General features: G+C 48.1%; 3 protein-coding genes across 6 annotated transcripts in view; 2 read left to right on the top strand and 1 right to left on the bottom strand.

Moving 5' to 3' along the window:
• On the top strand, nt 1-1,446 carry LOC139217766 (gap junction Cx32.2 protein-like). Its single transcript, XM_070849210.1, has 2 exons — nt 1-49; nt 394-1,446. Exon 2 carries the CDS (start codon nt 403-405, stop codon nt 1,174-1,176), a length of 774 nt encoding a protein of 257 aa, XP_070705311.1. The 5' UTR covers nt 1-49; nt 394-402; the 3' UTR covers nt 1,177-1,446.
• Nucleotides 1,447-2,052: 606 nt separating this feature from the next.
• Nucleotides 2,053-15,478, bottom strand: mcm9 (minichromosome maintenance 9 homologous recombination repair factor). Its single transcript, XM_070849209.1, has 14 exons — nt 15,314-15,478; nt 14,774-14,939; nt 13,762-13,868; nt 11,823-12,029; nt 11,628-11,709; nt 10,943-11,143; nt 10,726-10,851; nt 9,681-9,800; nt 9,315-9,489; nt 7,689-7,891; nt 7,341-7,544; nt 6,271-6,353; nt 5,166-5,311; nt 2,053-4,466 (listed from the first exon to the last, which is right to left on the bottom strand). The coding sequence occupies exons 1-14, from the start codon at nt 15,476-15,478 to the stop codon at nt 2,555-2,557; spliced, it is 3,897 nt and encodes a 1,298-aa protein (XP_070705310.1). The 3' UTR covers nt 2,053-2,554.
• Nucleotides 15,479-20,771: 5,293 nt separating this feature from the next.
• Nucleotides 20,772-27,942, top strand: part of cep85l (centrosomal protein 85, like) — a 10,220-nt gene continuing 3,049 nt past the window's right edge. For 3 of the 4 annotated variants that reach the window (XR_011585634.1, XM_070849314.1, XM_070849312.1), the window contains exons 1-9: nt 20,772-20,988; nt 22,500-22,664; nt 23,430-24,271; nt 25,376-25,461; nt 26,398-26,515; nt 26,599-26,766; nt 26,912-27,064; nt 27,311-27,465; nt 27,859-27,942. The exon at nt 27,859-27,942 is cut by the window's right edge and continues 34 nt beyond it. Coding sequence is in view for 3 of the 4 variants with exons in the window: in XM_070849314.1 (XP_070705415.1) it covers nt 20,940-20,988; nt 22,500-22,664; nt 23,430-24,271; nt 25,376-25,461; nt 26,398-26,515; nt 26,599-26,766; nt 26,912-27,064; nt 27,311-27,465; nt 27,859-27,942 (1,820 nt within the window). In the remaining variant the exon portion in view is untranslated. The remainder of the gene's footprint in view (nt 20,989-22,499; nt 22,665-23,429; nt 24,272-25,375; nt 25,462-26,397; nt 26,516-26,598; nt 26,767-26,911; nt 27,065-27,310; nt 27,466-27,858) is intronic. The other variant, XM_070849313.1, reaches the window with a different exon arrangement.

The raw sequence follows: 27,942 nt of genomic DNA, 5'->3' as shown, positions 1-27,942 counted from the left end.
CCCGGACCCAGTACAGGGGCGACTGAACAAGGCACTGGTCACTACTGAGGTAGGAGCAGTTAATTCATTAGTATAACGTGAAAACCACGATGGAGAATTAGATTATGTAGCCTCATCAACAGTCTTGTATTATTGTATGTTAATAACAGCTGAGAAACAGTTTTCGTTTTTAACTGGATGTGCTCTGATAGGTTCTGTCTCTGTAGAAAGCTACAGCTCTGTAATAGGATGGTTGAGTTTATTTGACACTCCATTAGGTAGAGCTGAGCTGGCAGAGTCACTGATGTTTATCATTTTCTTATAACTGTGTCTTATCTCATGTCTGCGTCCACTGATCCCGCTCCATGTGTCCAGCTGTGTGTTCATCGCTGCTCTCGGTCTCCTCTCTTGCAGGCCGTCGTCATGGGGGAGTGGTCCTTACTGTCTGACCTGCTGGACAAGGTGCAGACCCACTCCACTGTAGTGGGGAAGGTCTGGATGAGTGTTCTTTTCCTCTTCAGGATCTTCATCCTGGCTGCTGGCGTAGACAAAATATGGGGAGATGAACAAGCAAACATGAACTGTAACACCCTCAGCCCCGGCTGCAAGAACGCCTGCTACGACCGATCCTTCCCCATGTCTCACACACGCTACTGGGTCCTGCAGATCCTCACCGTCTCTACTCCAACACTCATCTATCTGGGCCATGTCCTGCTGGTGATTCGCAGAGAAAACAAGCTGAGGAGACGCCTGGAGCAGAAACTTAGTAAGGATGGGATGATTAAAGCTCCCAAGTACTCGGATGAACGAGGCAAGGTGCAGCTGAAGGGTGTCCTGCTGGTCAGCTACATCGTGCAGCTGCTGTTGAAGATCCTGCTTGAAGTGGCGTTCATCGTAGGCCAGTACTACCTGTACGGCTTCATACTCATGCCCAGTAAGATTTCATTTCCAGAGTACCCCTGTCCGTCACCAGTGGACTGCTTCATCAGTCGTCCCACAGAGAAAACCATCTTCATCATCTTTATGCTAGTGATGGCCGCCCTGTCAGTGGTCCTCAACATCGTGGAGATGTTCCACCTGATGGTCTCAAAGATGATGGAGAAGGAGCGGAGGAGATGGGACTCAATTCCCCCAGAGATGTACTGTCTGGACAAAGTGAGTTCAGCTGAGAGAGTTACACAGTTTCAGAAGGACTGAGCCAGGCTGGACACACTCACATGTCCACACGATGAGTCTGAGCACTTCAGGAAACAGCAGCTCAGAAGAGGCTCAGCCGCTGATTTCTTCTAATTCTTTTCTTTTTAAACTGGCTGTATCTGTGATCAACACATTTCATACGGCTTCATTCACAGTTTGATGGATGAAAAGACATTTGTTCCTCTCCCTTCTTTGTGCAGTGTTATTCTTCCTTCAAGCCAAAAGTGATTATTACTCATGCAATAAATAAATGAATAAAAGTGTAAAGAGTGGATAATGTGCTGTGGTTTCAGGGAACAGAGGAGAGCACTGAATCTTTCTCCCACTCCATATTCACTGGTGACTGCAAATCACTTCACTGTCTCACCGTCACATTCTCTGTACGACTGTCTGCAGCACACATCACTGTTTGGAACCATTCTAGTGTCTAACAGTAGGTTGTGAACATCACTTGCTACCAAGTTACCACTTACTAACAAGACAGTAAACAGAGCAGCTTTGAGATTTTATTCTCATAATGTGATTAAATAGGTCAGTGACGGGATCTTCAACGTAAGTAAAGGTTCATTTCAGTGAATTCAAACTAAACTGAGTCAGGTTGGCACCAATGATAAGAGACAGACAGACAGACGCTGATGAAGAGCTCACTTTGAAAAACACAGGAGACTTTTCACAGCCAACGACAAAACGATCTGTTAGAACTTAGACAGGGAATGAATACAGACAACAAAATACATTTATTTAGTGCTTAGCTTCCATATGCAGCACGTTTTAAGTATTGGGGTTGATTTGAAACTAAAGGAAGGCAGAAATCAGTCCAAAGACACCATCTTTAATGCAGCAGAGACATCATGGAAACATCAGCTACATATTCACTGCTGTTTTCTACATAATATCATCTACTGTCAAGCAAATCAGCAGCATTTGTATTAAACATAAACCTTTGGAAAGCATTTTGTTAATATATTGATGGAAAAACAAACTAAAATGAAAACGTTGCTGCTATTTTTTAGTTTTTGTTGTTGACTTTCATTCTTTGCTAATCAAACGGCCACTGCGACTCTCCAAGAGTGGTTTTGGCCAAAATAGAAAGCTGCTTGTCATGTTGTCACCATGCAGCTCATTGATCAGCCGGAGCTTTGGCTGCTGTAGCTGCGATCCTCAAGCTCTCCAGAAATAGGAGGAAGCAGAGGCAAAGTGATGATTTATGATCTAACATTTACTTCCAGCCAATAGAAAAAGTCAAATAAATCCCACATCAGGCAAAGAATTCAGGTGATGTGGAAGAACATTATTGTGGTTTTCTTCTTTGTCCACATACACAAAGTGGACAACACTGTAATATGTACACAGTGTAGTACACACAGTAACAGTGAGCTCACACTTTGGCTTTCTTTGAAACCTCTTGGTCCCAGTCAGTGTCGAGAACATCAGTGCTAAAGTCGACTGAGGCAAACAGAGAGCGTCCTGAGAGCGGGCCGCTGGAGGCACCGGCAGTGTGCGGTGGTGATGGTGGGGGGGGGCCCAGCTCAAAACACTTTCTTTTCCTCAGGCTCACAGAGCTGTGATGGCCCACAGGAGCATCAGTCACCACTGTCACACTGTGACTACGCTCTCCAGCAGCAGACACCCCCCGCTCTGCTGTGCACTTAGACACCATCTTACACTCTGTCCCTCGGTCATGATTCTGTCCTGGTGTGGCCCTCCCAGGGGGCAGTAATATGTCCTTTCCTTTACCCATGATCCCTACAGTTTGGCCCTTCCTTCCTGAGGGGGTGTGTTCAGGGGACGTTAGAGTTTCCTTGTCTTTAGGATTGACTCTCAGGCTCGCAGCACCGTCTCTTTTAGGTGGACCTCTGTCCACTGTGCTCGTGGGTTCAGTGGTGCAGGGGAAGGAGAACCTTGAGAGCTTATCCAGGGTCGAGGGGGCCACAGTGGACTTGGTGTGTCGTGATGTGGATGGTGCTGCATGGTGGACGTAAGTGCTTGGTTTTAAAGGTGGGCTGCAAGTAAAGCCGTCTCCTTCAGTCCCATCACTGCTTCTCTGTTGACAGAGAGCGTCTGCACCATCGCTGAACTTTATTCTACCTGCAGTTTTCCCTCTTGCCGACTTGTCCTTCCCAGTGGAAAAAGCCTCATCCAGCCTCTTTGGTGTAAAACAAATACTGGCCTCAGACCTGTGGCCCCCCACCTCACTGACACAGCTCAGCTGTTTGCTCCAGCTTCTACCTTCGGACACACTTTGGTGCTGCTCAGCTCTTTTCTTGGTGGTGTTCTGCTCGGTGTGTGAGGGCCGTCTGGCTGACTTGTTTCCACTAACTGGCTGTTCTGTGGACGTGTGGGGATCTCTGCTGCCTGGGTCACACTCATGCTGGAGCTCTGAGCCGGCGTCAGGGCCACGGCTGTGCACCCAAGGTCTCATCTTCCTTGGTTTAAACATGAAGCCTGACAACTTTGCATGCAGTTCTTCACCTGTTTCGGCTTCAGATGCCATCTTATCTCTTAGCACAGCACTAATGCTCTTCGTCCCAGTCTGGCTGCTGCTGTCTTCCCTGTCAAATCTCTTCAGTTTGCCAGAGGGCAGGCTATCCCGAGCCCGGCCCTTTGACAGACAGTTCTTAGCCGATGACGGGATGATGCTGGTGTATTCTGAAGTCTTATCTAAAACATTAGTCACATTTTCACTCACACTTTCTGTGGACACCACCCTCTCAGCAGTCCCTGCTCCTCCCCCCTCTTTGTCACACTGCTGAGTGTTCAGCTCCCTAAGTCTGCGGGCTCTCACACCCTTAGAGATCTTGTGAAAAACACACCCAGATGAGTCTGTCTGTGGGTCACCTGTCTGTCTCTCCTCTTGGATTATGGAGCCTTTCTCTGTAATATTTTTTGTTTGCTCGTTTGTTCTGGTTCTCTCTTCCTCTGAAGCGGAGCTCATCGATCCAAAAGAATGTAAAACCACGTCATGGTTTAATGTTGAGCTCGTATTACTCAGAACGTCCTTCTCAGTTTGACACTTTGGCTGTTTGATTACTGAAGACATGTCTGACCGACCGGAGTTTGGTTTTCTGTCAGAGTTCTGAGTTGATGTAATCACTGGCGGGGCCATACTTTCTGGGGACAGTGATGGAGCGATGGAGTGGAACCAGTCCAAGCCGCTCTCTGCTGCGGCATCAGCCCTGCACTGACTGGTGATGTCATGGTGCTGTGTTTTGTTGATGGAGTTTGTGTCTTTGATTTGATGCTGGTCGTTATCATTGGGTGGGGGGGCCACAGTGGTGTTGCTCCTCAGCCTAGTGAACAGAAAACATGCACATGAACTTCTTTGACGTGATGTGTGAAGCTGTAGGAACCCTGATCTGTGCCAGAGAACTTTGTGGTCATCCAGAAACTACAACAACATATTAAAGCTGCTAGGCTAGGGCCATAAAGCAAAGGGGGTCCCTGCCTGTGTGCTACCATAGTGCTAATTTATTAGTCACATTCCTGTTTGTGTTGTCTCTCTCTCTCTCTCTCTGTCCAACCTCCACCCAACACGGACCCTGACAGGAAGTCAGTCTTCCCTTTAAAGGGGAGTTCTTCCTGCCACTGTTTCCTAATATAATATCTGATGCTGCTCATGTGGGGATTCTTGAATCCTTAATGTTGAATTCCTGAATCGTTGGGTCTCTCTCTAATTAAAGAGTTTGGTCTAGACCTGCTCTTTATGGAAAGAGTCTGGAGATAACGTTGGTATGAATTGGCGCTATATAAATAAAGAGTGATTGCCTGTATTCATCACAGTAAAGGAACATGTCACCCAGGGCAACAGAGGGGTTAGACATTGCACAAGAAGGAAGTTGTCACATTGGAAGTTCACTGACAGTTTTGATCTCTTTGTGATTTCTTGACAATATTAAAAAGATAACACAAGTCACACCGTCAGTGGATGGTGTTGGTTGGATTACATCTCACTGAGACCCATCCAATGTACCGAGCAGCCAGTTACTCACCGGGCCAGTCTGTCCATCTCCTTCTGAAGGAGCAGCGGCAGGTTCAGTCCTTCCAGCAGTATCTGACACTGACTTTGATACTGCAGGCCGGGGTCAGCGGGGAACGAGGTGAGTAACGCATTTACATTTCCCAACAGAGCCCCACCCTACAGGAGGAGTGGACCACATAGTTACAGACTGCAGGGCATGGGCCACGAGCAAGGTGAATCAACATGAGCTACAGGTCAAACTCTACACTAGATTTAGGAATTAGTGGTGCTATGGTGACACGCTCCATGACTGAGGACATGGTCAATGGACTGTATAGCGGCTTTTTCCTAATCTGATGGGAGGTTGATAACCTGCCATTTGAATGCCTTGTTCTTTGTCTGTCTGTCTGTCTGTCTGTCTGTCTGTCTCTTTCTGCCTGTCTCTGTCTGTCTGTCTGTCTCTCTTTCTCTCTGTCTGCCTGTCTGTCTCTTTCTCTCTGCCTGCCTCTCTGTCTCTTTCTCTCTGTCTGTCTGCCTGTCTCTTTCTCTCTTTCTCTCTGTCTGTCTGCCTGTCTCTTTCTCTCTGTCTGTCTCTTTCTCTCTGTCTGTCTGTCTCTGTCTCTCTGCCTGTCTGTCTGTCTTTCTCTCTGCCTGCCTGTCTGTCTCTTTCTCTCTGCCTGTCTGTCTGTCTCTTTCTCTCTGTCTGTCTGTCTCTGTCTGTCTGTCTGTCTGTCTGTCTGTCTCTTTCTCTCTGTCTGCCTGTCTGTCTCTTTCTCTCTGCCTGCCTGTCTGTCTCTTTCTCTCTGCCTGCCTGTCTGTCTCTTTCTCTCTGCCTGCCTGTCTGTCTCTTTCTCTCTGTCTGTCTGCCTGTCTGTCTGTCTCTGTCTGTCTGTCTCTTTCTCTCTGTCTCTGTCTGTCTGTCTGTCTCTGTCTCTCTGTCTGTCTGTGCCTTGTTGGAGGCAGCCTGACAATGAAAATGTCTCTTTTTGTTGACTGCTTCGCTGTAAGTGTACATGACAAACAAAGAACAAACTTATATACCCAGCATATACTTCAAATGTACTTTTGCCACGTAAACAGCATATGTGGTTTCTGTAGGTAGGTTGGTAGGTGTCATTTTTAATGTGTCTCCTTACCTGCATGGAGCATTCCATGACGGAGACAGCCATGACGGCATCCTCTATGGTCACCGTCTCCCTGTACATGAGCCTGGCATGAGCTGGAAGATCCAAAACAGTTCTGGTGATTCTGCTTTCAGCCATTTACATTGTTTTACACTTAGTTGATTTTAATCAGCCGGCATGAAACCTGCTCAAAGACAATGAGCCCAAGCATGAACCCAGAGCTGCACAGGAACAGTTAGTGTCCTGACTGTCCTCCTCACCAACCCCATGCAACCTGACGGTGAGAAGTGGGAATAACTGCAGTAAAGCAGTAAAGAATACTACTGAACACCGACGTATGGGGACAAATACTTATGCTAGCAAGTATTTTACATTTTTAATTTAATTGTAATTTTGATCATTTTATAGATATCCGTTTAATTTCAGCTCTCTTTCTGTTGATCAGAGTCACATTAAATCTACTTCGATTCAGAGTTGTACAGCAGTATCATGTAAAACCTTCCAAGCAGAATGAATAGTTTCACAAATCATGTGTGTTATAATAAATGGCATTGACATGACAATGACATTTATGGCTGGTACAAAAATGTATTTCAACTGACAACAGAGCCGACAACTTGTCAGCACAAAGGACAGCATTAGTGTGAACGTAACGATCACTGACATACGGCAGGTGAAGCAGAGACGTGGTGACCTGAGGCCACTTTCTGTTCATTCAGTTCTGACAGAAACACTGTGTGTCCCATCTATTGAGAGCTGTGTCGAGCAGCAGACAAGCATGTGACAAAATACACCTTTTTGAGGCCATGCCAGATTTATTGTAGAGCTGAACTGTGAATCATACGTGAGGCAGACTGTTCTTATCAGTAATGACTTCTTTCTGAGCAGTTTGAGAGGATCTTTGGAGCTCACACAGTGCTGGGATGGATTACATGGTGTGTGTAACACTGGACCAAACACTGAGCGTGGTCTCTGGACTCAGGGGGGCGCCCCCCTAATATAATGGTAGGGGAAACACTGAGGCTAAGCGTTAAAGAAGAGGTTGTTCTCTATTCACATTTAAACCAGACTTCCATCCTCACCTTCAGCCAGCCTGCTCAGACTCTCCAGCATGCGAATGGTGGTGCGGGCAGCGTTGCGGCCATCGCTCTGTCTTTGCAGCTGGTAGTAACGTGTCAGGATGCTGTTGGCCTCATCAGACACCTGCGGCTGCAAGCGTTTAATCACACTGAAATAAGCCTTCATTTTCTCCATGGACCACAGGCTGGAAGAGTCAACAGGCAACCCTGCAAACAACAAGAGCGCCGACATTTCAGGTCATTATGGCAGCACCACATCTCTACTGATGTTATGATGCTACAGCCCAAGAAAAGTATCTAATCATTGAAATATTAACTTGAATGCTCTACATTCAAAAGCACATCCTCTACCTCTGTCCTCCAGAATAAAGGAGGAGATGACGCGGTCCCACTCTGCGTTCCTGGTGTCCAGCAGAACTAGAACCAGGTCAAAGCGACTAAGCAAAGGACTTGCCAGAGCTACATTCACAGAGAGTGGCTCGTTGGTATTGTACTGGCCTTTTGGGTTGGTGGCTGCCAGGATGGTGGTTCGAGTGTTCAGCTTACACACCATACTGCACAGAGGAGGGAGAATGGAGAGTAAGAGAATAAAAACATGCTTGTACCTTAGTGTTTTTACCAATAAGCCTATCGTGTGCATGTTACATTTCTGTAGGAAAAGGTCCATTTTACAAGCAGAGTTTGGCAGTAGTCAGTGTCTCCACTAACATCTCTTCCATCAAGTTGATGGCCTCACTCCAGTTAGCCTTTTAACAAACCAACACTACACTGAGTAATGACACAGGACGTCCACCGTGACTGTATGGAGCATGTCAATGTCCAGTTCTGCCGGTCTGGTCCGGTGTTTGAGCTTCACCTAGTTTGATTTTGAGAATGGACTGAACCGGCATTTGTTATTATGAGAAGTTCCGGTAGCAAGTCGCCAACACCAGAGACCAGAGCTGACCACGCTAAATCCAACCGGTGTTACATCAGTAATGAGCACTACGACAACATGCCTGACATGAGATCAGGTTCGTTTGGGCTACAAAAGCAGCCAGTCGTGCCTAAGTGAAGTCACTGATCTTTGTTTTCAGTGAGATGGTTTTCAGAGATGGAAATATGTCAGTAACTACTGGATGGCTTGCCATGACATCTTGTACACGTATTCATGTCCCGTAGGAACAATCCTACTGACCTTGGTAAACTGCACCGCCAGCCTGTGCAGTTTTTAATGATCCAGTGAAATACCACAGCATCCACTGGATGGACTGGCAGCACATTTGTCAGGATTAATTCTAATAATAATAATTCTCTGACTTTTCATTGGTGTCATCTTCACATCAGCATGCCATTTAGTCCGATACTTTAGTTCATGACCAAGTTCTTGCGAAACTTCAGACATTCCCACTACCCTGAGCAATATATTGTGTTTAGTGCTAATGGTAGCATGCTAACACGGTAATCTAACATAATAAGTGATGTACCATCTTAACACAGCTTAAGTGATATGTTACTATGCAGAGGAGATGAAAGCAAAGACCCTTACTGACAGGTCTGCATCAACAAGGCAGGACTGGGATCCTGCTGGTCCCGCAACATTTGCTCTAGTCTGGTTTCCCCAAGTCTCAATGCTCAGCATATCATTTCTTAACATTTTTACTCCCTGCTGCACGAGAAAACACCTCTCATGAAAGTGAGAGCTTTGTCAGCTTTGTCAGTATTTTAGAATCACTTCCAGATATGACCAGCGGGCACTGATCATGTTTCTGCTACTTTGCTTACTACATTTGTGTAGCGTATACACCAGTTGCACATGCATGCACATAATACATTCCTATTCACTGATCAAAAACACTCTCTGGTACCCCAGCCCGTCTGGTGAGGGGCTGTAATGACACTGTTATTTTAAAAGGCCTTATATTTAGCCCCAAACTCAGCCCAAACTGAATGCATGTCAGTGTTCCTTGCATAGGCGTGTATACATGACTGTCCTACCCTGCTTTAGCCACACTGATGGACTGTTGCTCCATAGCTTCATGGATGCTGATGCGGTCATGTTCCTTGATGCTGTTGAATTCATCGATGCAGCACAAACCACCATCGGACAGGACCAGGGCTCCTGCCTCCAGGTGCCACTCGCCTCCATCTTTCACCGCTGCTACTGTCAGTCCTTCAACAAATGATTTTAGATGTGTTCACTTAATCCAGTAATACACAGGGCTGATTGGATATGTTCATATGTCACATGTAAAACTCTTCTGATGACATCGAGCTCTTCAAGACCAATTCCTGTAAGTGACTAATGAATGGCACTCAAACCAAACTTTTTAAAGCTGACACCTGACAGTGAACAGGGCCCACCTGCACTTGTTGATCCAATTCCAGCTGTGAGTACAGAGCGAGGCATCACCTTGGCTGCATATTTCAGAAACTGAGACTTCCCTGTGCCAGGGTCACCAACCAGCAACATATGACACTCACCTAGAGGACAAGATGAATTCCACAGTGAGGCAGCATCCCAAGGAGGACCCGATTCTCCAACAACAAAAACCAACATGCAGCAAACACTCGTTGTAGATTTCACATTAGCACATTCACAGGATGTGTGTTGTTTTGGACTGGTTGTCACTCTGCGGACCTTACCTGGTACGACGACCAGGTGAATGACAACTCTCATCCCCTGTACCTGGGTTTAGTTTCTGTCCAAGTCCTAATTTTTGGGCTAAATAAAGTGAAACCAACTTCGAGCTCAGAGCACAGTCCTCAACAGCAGTACTTAAATCCCCCAGACCAGAAGTAACACCCAAAGGTCCAGTTTTCTAAATGTAAGTCCAATGGTCCTGAACATGATGTTTAACCTGCGTTATGATTCAGGGCCATATACACACATACACACACATGCATGTTCAAACATAGTCAAATAAGGGCTGCATCTAAAAATTAACTACAGGACTCTGGTGGGTCCATCATGTTGGGCTCTTTGGGTTTGTTTTCTGTACATCAAGTCGGGTTTGGGAGGGTGTGTCTGTTCAACACGTCAGAGCTTTGTCTTGTAGTGGAGCTTCACTTTGCCTCCTTTGACATTCCAATCAGATTTGATTGGTTAAGATAGAAACGCTCCGTTAATGTTCTATAAGGTCCAGGTCCAGTCAGGACGGCGGTCCACCTGTTAGTGACCTGGGCCCTTGACCTTAAACAAATCATTTTACCAGTAGTAGCTGTGCCATGACAATATATGGAATAATAAACATGTAAGCTTTCTGGCTTGGAGGTCACAGACGTGTGCTGAGATGTATTTAGAAAAGTCAAGTTGCAATTTTTAATCATCATAAAATGACAAAAACATTCAAGTATAGGTTTCCTTCTCATTAGCTCAATTTTAACAGATAAGAAGCAAGAGTTCTACCTCTGATCTTGGTCCCAGAAGAATCTATTCTCTGCACCCCGCCAGCCAAAACCATGGCCACCGCCAGTTTAATCACATACATGCCAAACACCTGTGGGCACAAGCTCAACAAGATGTGGTTCCTACCTACAGAGAGTGGTGTGGGAATAGCAATTTAAAAAAGGTTAAAAAAAATATATAGCAGAATTGTATTGTTGTGAGGCAAAGTCTTCCATACCAGCTAAGAGATCATGTTTGTAGCTGTTCCAGAAGTCTTCAAATTCTTTCTGAGCATCCTTGATGAGCAGAGTAGCAGCCGCCTGCTGGTTGTTCACTTCGATGTTGTTGGCTTTGAGGACCAGCTCCACATCACAGCGAGAGCCATCATACAAAGGCTTCCAGCGCTGGCACATCACCCCATAGACCGTCACATCATCTCCTAGGAGCCCCCCCACACACACAGTCACAAATTACTCCAAACTACAGCAGGAGAACGATGCTGCCAGCATCAGGTGAACATGAACACTGTGTTCTCATTTCATTTCAGCCTTCATGCTGTGACAGTGTTTTGTCTCACAGCATCAGCACACAGGACCAACAAGGTGCTTTGTATTTTATACACAGGAATCTGAACATTTAATTTAGTCATTTTAATTAACAGGACACAGTGTTGTATCAGAAAGGATGTATGAAAATATTCTGTTTCTGATCACTGCCAAGTATAAAGGTGGTGATGGATTTCCACAGCGTCACCACAGGCAGTCAGTATCAAGACACAGCCTGCTCTTTGCTCTGGGAGGTTCAAACTGGGCCTCACACCATCAGTCACATCCACGTTATTGGCTGTTTGGGGGATCTGGCACTGTGTGTGTGTGTCAACAGGAGCATGTATCATGTCAAGCTTTGCCATTTACAGTTCTTACCAGATTTACAACTGTCCACCAGGTCGTCCTCCAGAACCACCACCATAGAACGAGGAATACTGCCCACTGACAGCCTCTGGACCTGTGGGGGTGTGGAAGTACAGTCCTTTTTTAGATACTGAAGATAACAGTAACAGTACATGAGACAGATGAACTGGTTTGGTGCTTAAAACATGAGGATCACAGGTGCCCTACTTGCTCTTGTATCTTGATCTCCTGGTAGTCCCTGCAGGCAGCAGGCTCACTTCCTCCAGACAGACAGCTGAATTTGTACGAGTTACAGCCATCAGGGTTAGGACAGGCCACCGCTTGGACAAAGGTATAGAACTGGTCGAAATCAGCCTGCACGGTGAAAACATGGCGACACTTTGCACACATGTAGTCCCTCTCGTACTCCAGCACCTATGAGAGGTGGAGAGGACATCGGCTCTAATTTCAAGTCAAAACAAAGACATGGACAAAGACAATGAGCCCTCATTGTCAAGACAGGACCCTCCAGCCCAGACTAAAACAAGTAACATGTTAGGGGGAGCTGGGGTCCATGTAGTTAATGGCCATGGATTAAAGTCTTCAGAGAACGACAGATGTCACTTTTCCAATGACCTGCGTCACTAAGCTTATGACCTCTATTCTACCCAGCTGCTGCTCTTCACTTCCAACTATAGGGGGATCACACTCCCCAGCCTCCCCGGGAAATTTTATTCCAGGGTACTGGAGAGGAGGATACGGCCGATAGTCGAACCTCGGATTCAGGAGGAACAATGTGGGTTCCGTCCCGGTCGCGGAACACTGGACCAGCTCCACACTCTCCATCGGGTGCTCGAGGGTTCATGGGAGTTCACCCAACCAGTCCACATGTGCTTTGTGGACTTGGAGAAGGCATTCGACCGTGTCCCTCGTGGCATCTTGTGGGGGGTGCTTCGGGAGTATGGGGTCCGGGGCCCTTTGTTAAGGGCTGTCTGGTCCCTGTACGACTGGAGTAGTAGTCTGGTTCGTATTGCCGGCAGTAAGTCAAACCTGTTCCCAGTGCATGTTGGACTCCGGCAGGGCTGCCCTTTGTCATCGGTTCTGTTCATTATTTTTATGGACAGAATTTCTAGGCGCAGCCAGGGGCCGGAGGGGGTCCGGTTTGGGGACCTCATGATAGCATCTCTGCTTTTTGCGGATGATGTTGTCATGTTGGCTTCAGCGAGCCGAGACCTCCAGTGTGCACTGGGGTGGTTTGCAGTCGAGTGTGAAGCGGCTGGGATGAGAATCAGCACCTCCAAATCTGAGGCCATGGTTCTTGACCGGAAAAAGGTGGTTTGCCCTCTCCGGGTCGGTGGTGAGTCCTTGCCACAAGTGGAGGAGTTCAAGTATCTCGGGGTCTTGTTCGCGAGTGGGGGAAGGATGGAGCGTGAGATCGACAGGCGGATCGGTGCAGCGTCTGCAGTAATGCGGTCGCTGTATCGGTCCGTTGTGGTGAAGAGGGAGCTGAGCCAAAAGGCAAAGCTCTCGATTTACCGGTCGATCTACGTTCCTACCCTCACCTATGGTCATGAGCTTTGGGTCATGACCGAAAGAACGAGATCACGGATACAAGCGGCCGAAATGAGTTTACTCCGCAGGGTGGCTGGGCGCACCCTTAGAGATAGGGTGAGGAGCTCAGCCATCCGGGAGGAGCTCGGAGTAGAGCCGCTGCTCCTCCACATCGAGAGGAGCCAGCTGAGGTGACTCGGGCATCTGTTTCAGATGCCTCCCTGGGGAGGTTTTCCGGGCATGTCCCACCGGAAGGAAGCCCCGGGGAAGACCCAGGACACGCTGGAGGGACTACGTCTCTCGGCTGGCCTGGGAACGCCTCGGGGTCCCACCGGACGAGCTGGAGGAGGTGACTGGGGCCGGGGAAGTCTGGGCATCTCTGCTGAAACTGCTGCCCCCGCGACCCGACTCTGGATAAGCGGTTGAAGATGAATGGATGGATGGATGCTGCTCTTCACATGTGACCAACTGGTCATTTCTACTCTCACCACATTTGAGTGGCCACTGCCTTTAACTGGCAACAACCAGGATCACAGGAAGCAAGAAACTCGTTTGTGAAGTTGACTTTACCTTGAAAATAAAGGGTGACAAGCAGATTGTAGTGCCATGCTGTTACCTTGGTAACGCTGGTGCGTATGACAGTCCCAGTGACAGACAGAAAGTGCCCAACATCTCTGGACCTGGGGATGGTTTCTCTGGTCAGCTCTGGACACACAGGCAGACCTGGGCAGACAAGAGAGCCAATAAACAACAGAAAAGTAAGAAATTAATCAAATCAGCAGCAAATGACAGACATGCATCCAGCAGGGTTAATATTTCCCATGTTAAGAGACGTTTTATTCTATTCTCCTTTTTAGAGAAAGTTCCAGCTGTGCACCAGTTTCAGCTTCTTCTCCCTTCTGCCTCTGGCACTGGCCCACAGCAACTGTCAGGGTAGCTTAGTGAATAAGATCCCCACTCACAGGCTGTATATGTAGAGGTGTTAACGAGTCAGACAGCCTGAGGACAGAAGCTGCTCTGTAGTCTGCTGCTACCACAGCAGATACTTCTGGATATCCTCCTTCTAGTGTCCTTTGGGCTCTGAGCTGCTCCTCACTCTCTGGTGCTCAGTAAATGCTTACCGCTGATGTACTGAGCAGGTTTAATCCACCACAGAACCCTCCTGTCAAACCTTAACAAGTGCTTGGCGCAGAAATTTTGCTTTCTATAGTCTCATTTCTGAGCTCTCTTTACCAAGATGGAGATGTGTGATGCGCAAGACAGGCTCTCCATCCAAGCTCCACTGATGTAGACGGGGATGTGAGTCTTCGTCTCCTGCATTGTCCGACTTCCTGTTACTCGGTTAGCCCCAATCTTGTTTTGTCCACTTAATTTTGTGCGGGCAGACTGAGCAGGAGTAAGAGGGGTAGTGGAATACCTTTAGGTCCAAGCTAAGTTAGCTTAGCGCTCATCCCGGCTCTGTTCTCGCTCTGCCTGGGGAGGTCACCCTGCTTGCTGTGGCAGGTTAAAGGCACTCTTTTCTGTGATACTGTCACAGCAGAATTTCATTTATAAAAATCGCTTTGGATGCCTTACCCAATAAAACACAGTGCTGGGAACATGTGACCACCAGTAGGTAGAGGTCTGACCTGTAATGCGGGTGTGAGGAGTGTGTCTCAGTCTCTGCTCTTTTGTTCTTCGTCCTCCAAAGTGCTCTGAAGAGGTATTCTCTGATAACTCCATGGCTGTTTTCTGTAACACTTTGTCAAATAGAGCCAGGATGTCATTGGGGTAGGCATTGAAATAGTCCCCAACCTGTGGCCACACACACACACACACACACACACACACACACACACACACGAATATAATGAAATAGATGAATAAAAAACATTATTAATGGTAATCTAGTTGATTACTAGTTAGTTATCGTAACATGTGAGCTAAGTTACAGACTACACATTTGAGGAGTCCTAATAATGCAGAGTAAATAATGGAACACAGTTTACTAAATTGAACATCAGTGATTTTAGTACATGGGCCATATTGTGATTTATTGGCACAGAAAAAAAACTCTTATTGATATCATATTGACTTTAACTGTGTCCCTTGACTTTAGTTCAACAGAGACCCAAATCTCAGGAACTCCAGCTTACTTCTTTGTATTTAGTGTTTTGTGTTGACGTTACCTCCATATTGGCTTCAAACAGAGTCATGGCATTAACAACAACGGGGCGATGTGTCTCTTCATCAGGGTCCGTGATGAGCTGGAGGAGGTCGCCCTGATGGTGCTCCATCAGATAGGATTCAAACACCCGTCCAATCAGGGCCTCCTGCTCTGGGCTCATCAACATAGTGCAGTGATAGGACCTGAACCCCTGGAGGAACAGAAACTGAACAATGCAGTGGTCATGGTTTGGTACTTAGCCTAGGCTTGGTTAGTGTGGTTAGTTCTTGTTGGTATATTTATGTCCATGTCCACTCAGGAATAACAGATGTCTCCTCCTGCGTGGATTTCACTGCAGAGCTCCACACTATGTCTAGTCACGTGACACAGTGCGTCATTCCAGAGCCACTAATAAATTAATCAATCAATCATTTATCCATGCAGTTTTAGTGAAAAATCTCCATCGCAGTCTCCTGAAGTCCACAGCAGCGTCTTTAAACACTTTTGTATTATCTTTGGAAATAATCCAATCCAGCTCATCAGCTGAGTGACTACTTCAGCTCTAAACAACACTCTCACTCTCTGGAGAACAAGTCCAGTACAAAACACTTTTACTGCTGGTACTTCTCTACTTTATTCTATTTCTACTCCACAAAACATATGATGAGCTCATGCAGCATTATTATGGATTAAACTGCTCAACAACAGTTCATGAAGTCATTACCATTATTAAAGTAATTCTGATTCTGATACCAACACAGACAAGTAAAAACCTCTCCCCCCTGGAGGTATTTATAATGATGTCAGTCTCTAAAGCTAATCGCTGTGCATGATGAGTGCCTTTACTTTAGACACATTTCCTGATAACACGTTTACTTCGAATTGTCAATGCAGGACTTTTACTTGTAATTACAGGGGGGGTTCCTAGGGTTGGGTCCTGGGGGTGGGTCTGTGTATGGTTCTGGTGCTCTGGTCCGGTCCGCTGTATGAGCTTAGCCTGGTATGATTTTGTGATCTGACATTTGTTGTTATGAGTCACCAAATCCACCCTGTAGTACATCAGTAATGAGCACTATGACAATATGACTGACAGGAGATCAGGTTTGTTTGGGCCACAAACGGAGTCACTAGTGTCTGAGTAAGCGTACTGATCAGCTGGGAGGACCAGACACCAGCCGATAACTTCCACTTTCTCCACGGCCCTGCTGATGACCTCCTGTGACCCGATTCCTCGTTTCCTCTGAAGGTTAATGTCAGAATGAAGAACTGATATTAAACTTTAGAGGAAGAAAGGTTCGTCGTCCTGATGGCGGTGTTGCTACACTCTCATTCATGGGCCCTCATTGTGTTCCCCTAAGGAGCGGCTGAGTCACGTGCAGTCAATGAAATATGACAGCCAGGATCAAACCATATGTAGCATTAACTGAAAATCAGTCATTGCTTAACAGTGAAACGTTGGATGTAAAAGCTGTGGTTTATCAGAGGGATGCATGTGTACCTGTCACACAGCAAAGCTTGTGTTTGTGCCAGGGCAGGATCAGAAAGGCGACATGAGGTGGCACTGAGCCACATTTTTATTCACTTTTGATGTGATTAAGGCAGCTTTTGATGAAAGGGTTATGAGAAATAATGCACCTCATCTGCGGCCTCCGGTTTGAGAGAAGTCCTACTGCACAGCTGCCATCCCGTGACCAATTTATCATTTAGTACCTTGATGTGCTAGATGGGAATCATTGCTGTTCACACAATCTACATAATTTGCATATATTCTCATTACAGTAGGCTTCATCATCTGCATACATGCAGCAGCCACCACACATTACTGAGGAACACAATTTCACTCAGGCTGCACAAACCTACCACTACTGCTGCATTTCAACTGTTTCTATTGGTTACGCCTCCACAATAACCTTTAATATGGAGGTAAAACAGTCTCATCAGTATTCAACCACATGCCAAGTTACACAATGCACAAATATCCGTATCTGTGTCTCCAGTTTGCGACTCATATATCATCATTTGGACATGGACTTTAGGGCCAGTCTTCTGGTTTTGCCATTCTGAAGTGTTGAAGTACAAGTAATGATATTTATGAATTGGGAATTAGAGACAGACTGACAGATACAACCAGAGGTCGTCTGCGTTTATTTGTGCATCTTGTTTTACTCTCTATGTTACATACGAGACTGTTTTACCTCCATATCTAACAGCTTAGTTGGTGGAGCCCCCATTCAAGATTTACAGGAGCCGCGTTTCCCAGTCCTGGTCCTGAGCCCCCCAGCTCAAACACACCTGATTGTGATGAACGGGCCATTACGCAGAGGCTTGACCACAGCTGGACATTTGAATCAGGTGTTAAAGCAGAGAAACATCTCAAACATGGGGGGGGAGGACTGGTCTAAACCCGACCCTGTTTCTTTGACCTGGTTTTGTTCACTTTGTTCCACAGTGTCCTCACATTACGAACTGACGTGACTGGTTAGCTCCGGAGGGGGGGGGGGGGGGGGGTATTAGCGGTCTTTAGCCACCCAGACTCTGTCCCATAACATCAGCTTGCTAACGCTGTCTTAAACTACATACCGAACCGGGGGGGTCACATACCGTCTCTTACAGAAAAACGACCATTTCCCGGCACCACTCTTCAGTTTCCGTCACCATGACACCAGCTGCGCTCGAGCCGCGCGGGCATCGCTGTAATTGGCTCGTGCGTTCTCTGCGCAGCACTTCCGCCTGAGCTGCCTACGAGCGCTGCGTTCACTCAAACCCGGAGTTCAGAGAACTTAGCTGAAATCTCTCATTTGTGACCCCGAAGGCGGGTAGATATTTATCCGACCTCCATTCATTTTTTAAATAGGGAGGAGTCCCTAGTTCCTGACCCAGACTGGAGTGTCGTTGTTCTTTCTCTAATAGGAGGTCGAAAGAACTTGACTTTCCAAGTTATTCATAAAGCAGCACGACATCAGAAGACCTTTTTTTTCCACCAAACTTTATTGGTTGTCAGAGGGGAAACAGCAGGCCCCTTACTAGGCATGCGCAGAATCGTTCAGGCAGGCGGTGTCTGTGAGATGAAAGCAGAGAAGAGGATGTTTTGTTACTGTTTGAAGAAGAAATTTTGTCAGTTCTCTCTTTTATTTCATTAATCAATCAGAAGAACGATGTTTTTGAATTTGTGATCAAATGTGACCATAGACTGTATAAAACATCAGACTGGATGAACGTGGACTCCTGTCTGAAATGAAGAGAAGTACTGAAGGTCATTAACCTTCACATGGTGACCAGTAATTTCTCCTGCTGAGACAGATCCCCCTGCTGCGCCTCCTGTGTACTAATGTGTGAGGACCACAGGTATTCAGAATTAGCTGCTGTGTGAGGACCACAGGTATTCAGAATTAGCTGCTGTGTGAGGACCACAGGTATTCAGAATTAGCTGCTGTGTGAGGACCACAGGTATTCAGAATTATGTCCTGAGGTGGGCCATCACCTGCACGACTTCACTGAAATACACCTAAAAACAAAGTTCACAAGGGTAAAAATACATTCCCAGAACAGAAATCTGAACACAAGGTTCATGTTGTTGACATGTTGTGATGTGAACAGCAGGGGAACAATAGAGGAACAGTAGAGGAACAGCAGGGGAACAGTAGAGGAACAGAAGAGGAGCAGCAGGGGAACAGCAGAGGAACAGCAGAGGAACAGTAGAGGAACAGCAGGGGAACAGAAGAGGAACAGCAGGGGAACAGCACGAGAACAGCAGAGGAACAGCAGGGGAGCAGTAGAGGAACAGTAGGGGAACAGTAGAGGAACAGCAGGGGAACAGCAGAGGAACAGTAGAGGAACAGCAGAGGAACAGTAGGGGAACAGTAGAGGAACAGTAGAGGAACAGCAGAGGAACAGTAGGGGAACAGTAGAGGAACAGCAGGGGAACAGCAGAGGAGCAGCAGGGGAACAGCAGAGGACCAGTAGAGGAACAGCAGAGGAACAGTAGGGGAACAGTAGAGGAACAGCACGGGAACAGCAGAGGAGCAGCAGGGGAACAGCAAAGGAACAGTAGAGGAACAGCACGGGAACAGCAGAGGAGCAGCAGGGGAACAGCAGAGGAGCAGCAGGGGAACAGCAGAGGAACAGCAGGGGAACAGTAGAGGAACAGCAGGGGAACAGTAGAGGAACAGCAGAGGAACAGCAGGGGAACAGTAGAGGAACATCTTTTTGCCTTTATAAAGACGTCATTGTGGAGGTCACATGTTCCTCTTCTAATCTCTGATCTTCACTTCCATATTTGCTCGGGCACTGGCCTCAAATTTGCCCCATAATAATAAAAAGGACTTTTGTAAGTTTGCCTTGTTTCAGAGTGGCTGAGCAGCTGAGCAGCATTGGACTGACCACACCTGCAGCCTGTGCTGGGACCGAGCTACATCTCTAAGTCCCTGTTTGACTGATGGTTGATCCAGCAGCAGCCAGAAGAAGAGCAGGGATGCAGCCTGTGCCTGTAACACCACAAACCTTCCATCATCAGACTTTAAATGACACCAGTGATCCTCGGCATGTGGACGCCATGCAAACAGGTTTCCTCTACTCTGGGGACATTGTTGATCAGTCAGCTCGTGGCACAGTGTCCTGCACACAGAGCTCAGCCCTCACACCGCTGACACCATGTGACACTGCTGCATGTCAGCACGGGTGCAGCAGGACGACACTTTGTCCTCAGTTTCCCTTCGGGGGGGCTGTGCAGTCACTGATTTCTGCACATGAGAAGGACAAGGCCGCTCTCATACAGTCTTTGCTCTCATGTGGCTGTGCTTTGTGGTCAAGAGCCAAAAGGAAGCTACACCCAGTGTTTTTGTGATTCCAGTGTGTGTCTGAGAGGACAGATGTGTCATTTAGGAGGTCAGAGAAGCACGAGTGCTGTTCACAAGTGTTTCTTTCTCAAATATCTTTACATGACAAAGGGCTGGAAAACATTAAATGCAGGCACTCTCCAACAGTCTGAGGTGGCAGGTCCAAGTGTTTGCTGCAGACGTGGTGTTCGACCAGTGGTGCTGAGAGGATGACCTAAACTGACTCACATCCAAAGAATCACATTTTTAGTCAAGTTCCTGAATATTCTAAATATTCTAAATATTCTAAATATTCTGAATATTCGGACTTCCCTTTAAACCACCCAGTGATTTGTGGCACCGGGCTGTGCCGCTGGGGGGCGCCCTCTGCATTTAACTGCACCCATGTACATCCTGAGCCGCCATGACTGCAGTCACAAGCGACCCCCACCTATAAACCCTATAAAGCCTATACAGTCTGAACCCCCCCAGCTCCACCGGGACACGGACCACATCCTCCTGGGTCTTGTTGCGCGCGCATGACCTGCACACTGCCGTGAGCGTGCAGCGGAGGAGGAGGAGGGGGGGGGGGGGGGGGGAGAGGAGGAGCCTGTTCTCAGCTCTGGCAGGACGGGGGGGGCTGACTGTGCAGGAAGGATCCCGTTATCAAGCGCTGAGGCCGGAGCGCGTCCGGACAGGGCGGCAGTACATGAAGGACCCAGCGGGCCCCCGGCCCCCACCCCGCTGCCTTGGTCTATAGTCTTTGTCCGGCGGTCGGACGGCCGCCCCCCCTCCGCTGACAGGCGGCCAGAAGCCTCCAGCCCCCGCCTCACGATGTGGCCCAGGAGTGACTGTGAAGATGGAGCCGACTCCAATAAAACAGGTGAGACGCCGTCAAACCGCAGCGGTCCGGGAGGGGGGAGCCTGAGATGAGAGCCGAGGGGGGGGGGGGGGTACAGGCCGAGAGCAGGGTAGCTAGCGGCACTTCCTGTAGACCCCCCCCCCCCCATCTGTCTGTCTGTGGGAGATAAAGCAGGACTTGTAAGGCTGGGGGACAATAGGAGGGGGGGTATGTGTGAAAAGATCACTGTGACCACCTCACAGCCCCCCTGTACGGTGAACCCTCACCGTTAGAACCCTCACCCTTAGACCGACACCAGGTCTGTTCAACACACTCTACTAGAACACACTCTGCTAGAACACACTCTGCTAGAACACTGGTAGAACACTCTCTGGTAGAACACTGCTAGAACACTCTCTGGTAGAACACTCTCTGCTAGAACACTGGTAGAACACTCTCTGCTAGAACACTGCTAGAACACTCTCTGCTAGAACACTCTCTGCTAGAACACTGGTAGAACACTCTCTGGTAGAACACACACTGCTAGAACACTCTCTGGTAGAACACTCTGCTAGAACAGTCTGCTAGAACACTCTCTGGTAGAACACACACTGCTAGAACACTCTCTGGTAGAACACTCTCTGCTAGAACACTCTCTGCTAGAACACTCTCTGGTAGAACACTCTCTGCTAGAACACTCTCTGCTAGAACACTCTCTGGTAGAACACAGACCAATTGAACAGAATGATTAGACTGGAAGTAAATGGTGAATAGAATAAGTCAGTGAGAAGATGGTGTCATGTTAAAGCCAGTGTGTAAATGGTTTGAGCCTGATCTCCAGCTGCCCCCTCTCAGCCTGATGGGCTGCTGACGGAGCTATAGGACTTCTGGCTGGAGCACCAGTGACACCACACAGACCATCCACATGAGCTGGAAGGTAAACCAGTGTGTCGTCTGCGTAGCAGTGAAGAGAGACGTGTTTGACATCTTATGGACCAAGCGGTGACTTCATAAAAGACCGACAGATTCAGACAGATGAATTGATGCGGTGAAGTGGTGTTGGTGTCTAATAAACGTTCACATTCACAGATCCATAGGCCCCCCCCCCCCAGAGGGCTGCTTGTCAGCCTGAACACCAGCGTTACGACCACAAGCTCGACGGGGATAAACAGTTGGAATCTTGTGGAAAGGGGGCAGCTTTGATGTTGCTTCAACAACAAGGATAAGGCACTTACAAAAAAGGGGGCACAGGTGGGGGCACAGGTGGCAGACAGTCACAGGAGCAGGAAACATACAAGGGCAGGAAGGAGAGGGAGAAGACGAACGGCACAATAAAACCAGAAAATCCAGAAAACACATGAGCTAAACTTAACAAGCGTGACGAGACAGAACACCCAGCTCCTGAAAAGGACTGGAACAGAGAACAAAGTGAGTTCTTAAAGAAAAGCAGTGAAGTGGTGACTGTGAGAACATGAACGCACCAGCAGCCCACCTGATAACGTCATTTTATAGTGACCTGTTTGACAGACAGCCTTTGTGAATGGTTGTTTCAGGCTCCAGCGGTGGCGGCTCCCCAGGATGGTTCCCTGGCCATGAATCCGCCTGGCTCAGCACCCCCCCCGGCCCCGGGCACAGCGTCTATGGTGGGCGCCGACACAGCACGGTGTCTGACAGCGGAGACACGGGCATCGGCACATACTGCTCCGACAGCATGGAAGGTAGGACGTCCTGCCGCTGTGCCCCCCCCCTTCAGAGGGGCTGCAGCAGCACCTTTGGTGAGGAGAGCCTGGTGTGATGCAGTGTCACAGTCTCACATCATTATTCAGCATTTCTAAACAGCACAGCACATCTGACTGTGGATGAGGTTCCATCTGAGGTGAAAACACCACAGTGCAGCCGTGTTCAGCCAGCAGGAGGCCGGAGCGACAGCCTGTTTGTTCTCAACACTGATGGAGGCTCGACAAGTGAGATACGAGGCTTGTACATGGCCAGAGAACTTTAACAAGCTCTGCGTTTCAATGTGGATGTGTTTTAGGTGGAGGGAGGCTGGGGGTGGGTTCATTTAAACAAGCTCTTTAAAGTCACATGACCGCCCACAGCTGGAATAATAAGCCATGTGTAGAACAAATACAGCATCTCTGCCAACACACAGCTCTGAGAAAATGTTGCTTAACTCCATAAAAACTGCTGAAGGGGGGGGGGTTCAGTGTTTGACTCTGAGCCCCAGGAGTTGTAATGGTGAAGACACGTAACACATAACAAGAACGTCCCGGCTTCAGCCCTTATGCTGCCTGAAACCCCCCCACAGGTGTTCTACAGGAGCGCAGCGTCATAATGGGTTGTGCAGTTGGCTGACCACTTTGCCAAGTCAGCATCTTATAAACACAGCAGTGTTCACTGACACACTGCTGCTGATGATGCTGCTGATGTCTGACAGGGTTCTTCTCATGGTCTCTCTCTTTGGCCTCTCTGTCTCCCTACAGATGACTCCAGCTCCAGCACCACCCCGTTATCTTTCCAGCCGCTGTCCCAGCATCACCTGGGGCAGGATGATGACGTCATCCCCGTCGTCCACGTCGTGCCCTCCCCATCCTGCACCACTTTGAGAATGCCAGCCTCACCTAGCGGCTCAGGTCGCTGGAGGACGCCCGGCCAGCTGCTGACGCCAGCCGCGTCCCCCCCGGGTGCACCGAGATGTGTAGATGTGAAGGACCGTCAGCCCATCCGGAGGTGGTCCTCTCTCACCAAGCTGTCCTCGGGGGCTGACAGGAGCTCCGCCAGGACGTCAGGCAGTCAGTACAGTGCAGGCTCACAGGGCTCCCTGGACAGAGGCCTGCTCTACGGCTACAGAAACAAACCCCTCGGTTCAAACGTGGACCTTTATCTCCCGTTGTCTTCCTCCTTTCACTGCCACAACCTTCTGCAGCGCTCCCCGGGCGCCGGGCCCTGCTACCGCTACAGCCCCAGCAGCAGGTCCGCTGCTTTGGAGTCGGACCTGTCCCTGTCCTCAGCGCTGTCCTCACCCGTAAAACACACCAGCTTGGACATGGGCTATAGTGCTTTACCAGAGGCCAAACTGGCTCGGGGGGGTGGGCAGGCATATGGCTCCGGCTTTCCGAAACAAGGAGACTCTCCACTGGCTCATCAGGCTGATAGAGGCCCCCCCATCCAGCCTGCAGTTCGCACCCAGATGTGGCTGACCGAGCAGATGGAGTACAGACCCAAAGCAGAGCGCGGAGGAAAAGTCGGTCAGGTCAGTGGACCAGGTGGAGAAGGGCCGTCGCTATGGCAACAGGGACCTCAGCAGGAACCAGGACTCAACCAGGTGAGAGGAGGAGTGGGAGGGTGGGTGGAGGGGGGGGGTGGAAACTATCGATGTGTTAGTTAGCGACATGGACTGACTACACAGTAGAATTATTACTTACTTCATCAAATGAATGAATTCTTTTTTCTCTCTCACTTCTGTGTCCATCAGTGACCTTCATCAAAGCCATTTAGCCTTACTGTCTTCTTTCACACGGTGTTTCAGTGAGGTGGGGACGGCTTCAGAAGCTGCTATGAGTCTAATCTGAATGGAACTGACACCAAGAATCAGAGCTGAACTGAATTGTGAGACTAGCAGGTTCTCCCCTGTAGTCACAACAGACACAGTGTGTGTGTGTGTGTGTGTGTGTGTGTGTGTGTGTGTGAGTGTGCGTGCGTGCGTGAATTATATGATTCAAAATAGTTTTGAAAAAGTTTTATTGAGCAAAAACACAGACTTAGCATGTGATACAATAAAATGGTGAGTCAGTTACTGCTGATTAGCATCATCAATCAATCAATCAATCAATCAATCAATCAATCAATCAATCAATCAATCTTTATTTATATAGCACCAATTCACAACAACGTTATCTCCAGACTCTTTACATAAAGAGCAGGTCTAGACCAAACTCTTTAATTAGAGAGAGACCAACGATTCAGGAATTCAACATTAAGGATTCAAGAATCCTCACATGAGCAGCATCAGATATTATATTAGGAAACAGTGGAGGAAGAACTCCCCTTTAACGGGAAGAAACCTGGAACAGACCCAGGATCAATGTGGGCGGCTTCTGTAGGGGTCCATGTTGGGTGGAGGTTGGACAGAGAGAGAGCGAACGAACACAAACAGCACCCAGCGTACTAACAGTGACTATAGCACTAACAATAGGAGTGTGACTAAAAGATTAGCAGTATGATATTACTGAAAAACACGACGAGTGGCCGACGATCCGCAGCAGTGATTCATGAAGCAGAGAACCACATCAGCAGGACCTGCTGGATGTGGGTATCAGGATGACTTCATGAAGAAACCTGCTACTGGGTTCTGTCCCGTATGGGATGGAAGTAGTTTGTGCTCGTGAGCGCTGTGTGTGTTCAGTGAGCTGTGCTTGGTGTGTTCCAGATGCTGATGGGGACGTCGCTTCCTGTCACCACTCTGGTGAAGGTGAAAGAGGGGCTGCTGAGACAGAGAGAGCTGGAGATAGACAGGTGCTGCAGGACACACTTACATCGCTCTGTGCGGGGCGCTTTAGTCCTACTGTCAGTGTGTGTGTGTGGATCTGTGTGTGCTACCTGCAGTATTACCGACGCAGTGCACGTCCACCAGCTTTAATCCCTGAGGAGGACGTCCACTGTCTCTGTGTGTGTCTGTTCTGGACTACAGAAATGTGTTTTTGTGTTTATTCTGACTGTCCACCACATTTACCGTGTGTGTCACTGAGGGACGGAACAGAAACACCCATCTGTGTCCCATTTTTAAGAGCTATGAATATATTGTTTTTGACATCTGCCCTGGAGGTAACAACCATTTTACAGTTATCAGAATCTACTGTCCTCCATCAGCAGACTGTGAGGCTCTGAAAGGATTTTCCAAAGTAAGATCTTCTCATGTTAACTCTGAATTACTTAATGTGGGTGATTTGAATTTTGATTTATAGGAACTCTGTTTAGAGCTCAATCTGCATCACTTCATTTCTAATCCTACTAGACCAAACAAATCAAATCTCTCTAATTAAACTGTGATAGATCTGATTTTAATAAACAGGCCACTAAGTGCCCCTCTAGTTTTGCTCAAGACATCAGTGACCACTGCCCACTGCTTGTAACCTTTTATAGATGATTTATATCACTGACCTGGATAAAAGGGTAAATATTTCTGATTACAACCTAGTTTTTAATCATTTTAACGTTAAAACACAACGCTCTAATGCCTGGTTCTCCCAAAACATCTCACAGACTCTTATTGTCAGAGATGCTGACAGAGATGGAAGACAGCCCAAACTACTAATCTTGGCAATGATTGGCAGAATTTCAAGTGCCAACAACGTGTTGTTGTTGTGCACACTGCGTTAACAGCGGTTTGCAGGACCCACATGTCTATCACATGCCTAGCCACTGGTGGGATCGTGGGATTGTGTGTTTCAGACAAAAGCAGCAGATCTTGCAGCTCCATGCCCGGATCAGAGAGAACGAGCTGAGAGCTCAGCAGGTCCTGCAGAGCCACAGAGGCTGGTTGGATGACCCCCACATTCTCAACACTAAGGTGACATCAAAACCCACAGTCTGATAATCACATCAAATGATATCAGAGTAAAAGTCACAGCACACGTTGTGGTTGTCCAATAGGATTCAGCGATGAGAGCGCCTTGCAAAAAGCTGTCGGAGAGGCCGTGCTGCGAGGAGGAACTTGGCAGGAAGGTAGCGGTGGCCGAACTGGAAATGCTCCATCTGAACGACTTCTTCAAGCAAGTCACACAAAAGCATACAGAGGACATCCGCAAACTGGAGGAAAAGGTACGGCAAATAAGCAGGATCCCGATGAACATGTGTTCTGTAACACTTGCAGACACTGTTTAGAATGTGTTGAAAGTAGCTGATTACATTGATATTGCACTGCGACGTCAGTGTGTCGGTAACGTGAGGAGGGATTTGTCCCCAGATAAAGACGAGGGATCGTTACATCAGCAGTCTGAAGAAGAAGTGCCAGAGAGAGAGTGAACAGAACCAGGAGAAGCAGCAGCGCATAGAGACGCTGGAGAAGTACCTGTCAGACCTGCCAACGCTGGACGAGGTGCAGGCCCAGACCCAGCAGGTACACACACACACACACACACACACACACACCGTGGCACTCTGAGGCACCTTAATGTTGTCACACAGTGTGTTTGTGTGTTGATTGAATGGTCGGCTGTGAGGTCACTGGTCTGTTGTGGTTAAAGGTCGGTATGCAGATGCACTGCTTGTAATGTGAACTTGTTGAATTGATAGGCTGACACATTGTTTGGGCGTGGAGGCTGCTGGGCTGCAGTGAGCACTGTGTCTGACTATGTGTGCTCAGCAGGAGCAGGTGCGGCGGAGGGCCGAGGAGCTGGAGAGAACCATGTGTCGGCTACAGAAGAGCCTGGAGGAAGGATGTGCTCTGATGACAGAGAAAAACATCAAGATTGAGATGCAGGCCAAGAGAGAGAGGGAGCTGATAGCATCTGTACACAGGTACATAATCAGCTGTGACACACAGCTGCTGCCAGCTGGCTTTAAGGTGGGTTTATTCTCACTCACTGACGGCTGGAGTGGTTTTCTGCTTAAACAGCCCATGTTCTAACTGGACAGGTGTGTGTGTGTGTGTGTGTGTGTGTGTGCACAGTGTGCAGGGAGTGTGTTGGTGTGACAGTAAAGAATCATCTCAAACCAGTTTGTTGTGTTATTCATTCTTAATGTAGGATCCACAGTGAATACCTGTCCATGTTGGACTCACTCTTTAATTTAGCTTAACAGTGTGCAAAGATTCTTCTGCCTTTAGTCTGAACAAAGCAACAAACCTGCTGCTAACCCTCTTGTCTATCTGTCTGTCTGTCTGTCTTTCTGTGACGTCCTGTCGTGGTGAAGCCTTCAGAGGAAGGTGCAGCAGTGTTTGGATGATGGGGTGAGGCTGCCAATGCAGGACCTGAAGCGACTTGAGGTGGAAAACAG

This window comes from Pempheris klunzingeri, chromosome 18 (genome assembly GCF_042242105.1).
Source record: "Pempheris klunzingeri isolate RE-2024b chromosome 18, fPemKlu1.hap1, whole genome shotgun sequence".
NCBI lineage: Eukaryota > Metazoa > Chordata > Actinopteri > Acropomatiformes > Pempheridae > Pempheris > Pempheris klunzingeri.
This window is presented reverse-complemented; position numbering and strand designations above follow the sequence as displayed.

Bases quoted from the DNA above. Each gene is read 5' to 3' on its own strand.
- LOC139217766 (XM_070849210.1), top strand. From the start codon at position 403: ATGGGGGAGTGGTCCTTACTGTCTGACCTGCTGGACAAGGTGCAGACC.
- mcm9 (XM_070849209.1), bottom strand. From the start codon at position 15,478: ATGTTGATGAGCCCAGAGCAGGAGGCCCTGATTGGACGGGTGTTTGAA. The intron at 12,030-13,761 runs GTAACAGCATGG...CACCTCTCATAG, and splicing joins TACGCACCAGCGTTACCAAG to GTGCTGGAGTACGAGAGGGA. The intron at 10,852-10,942 runs GTATGGAAGACT...CACTCTCTGTAG, and splicing joins CAAACATGATCTCTTAGCTG to GTAGGAACCACATCTTGTTG.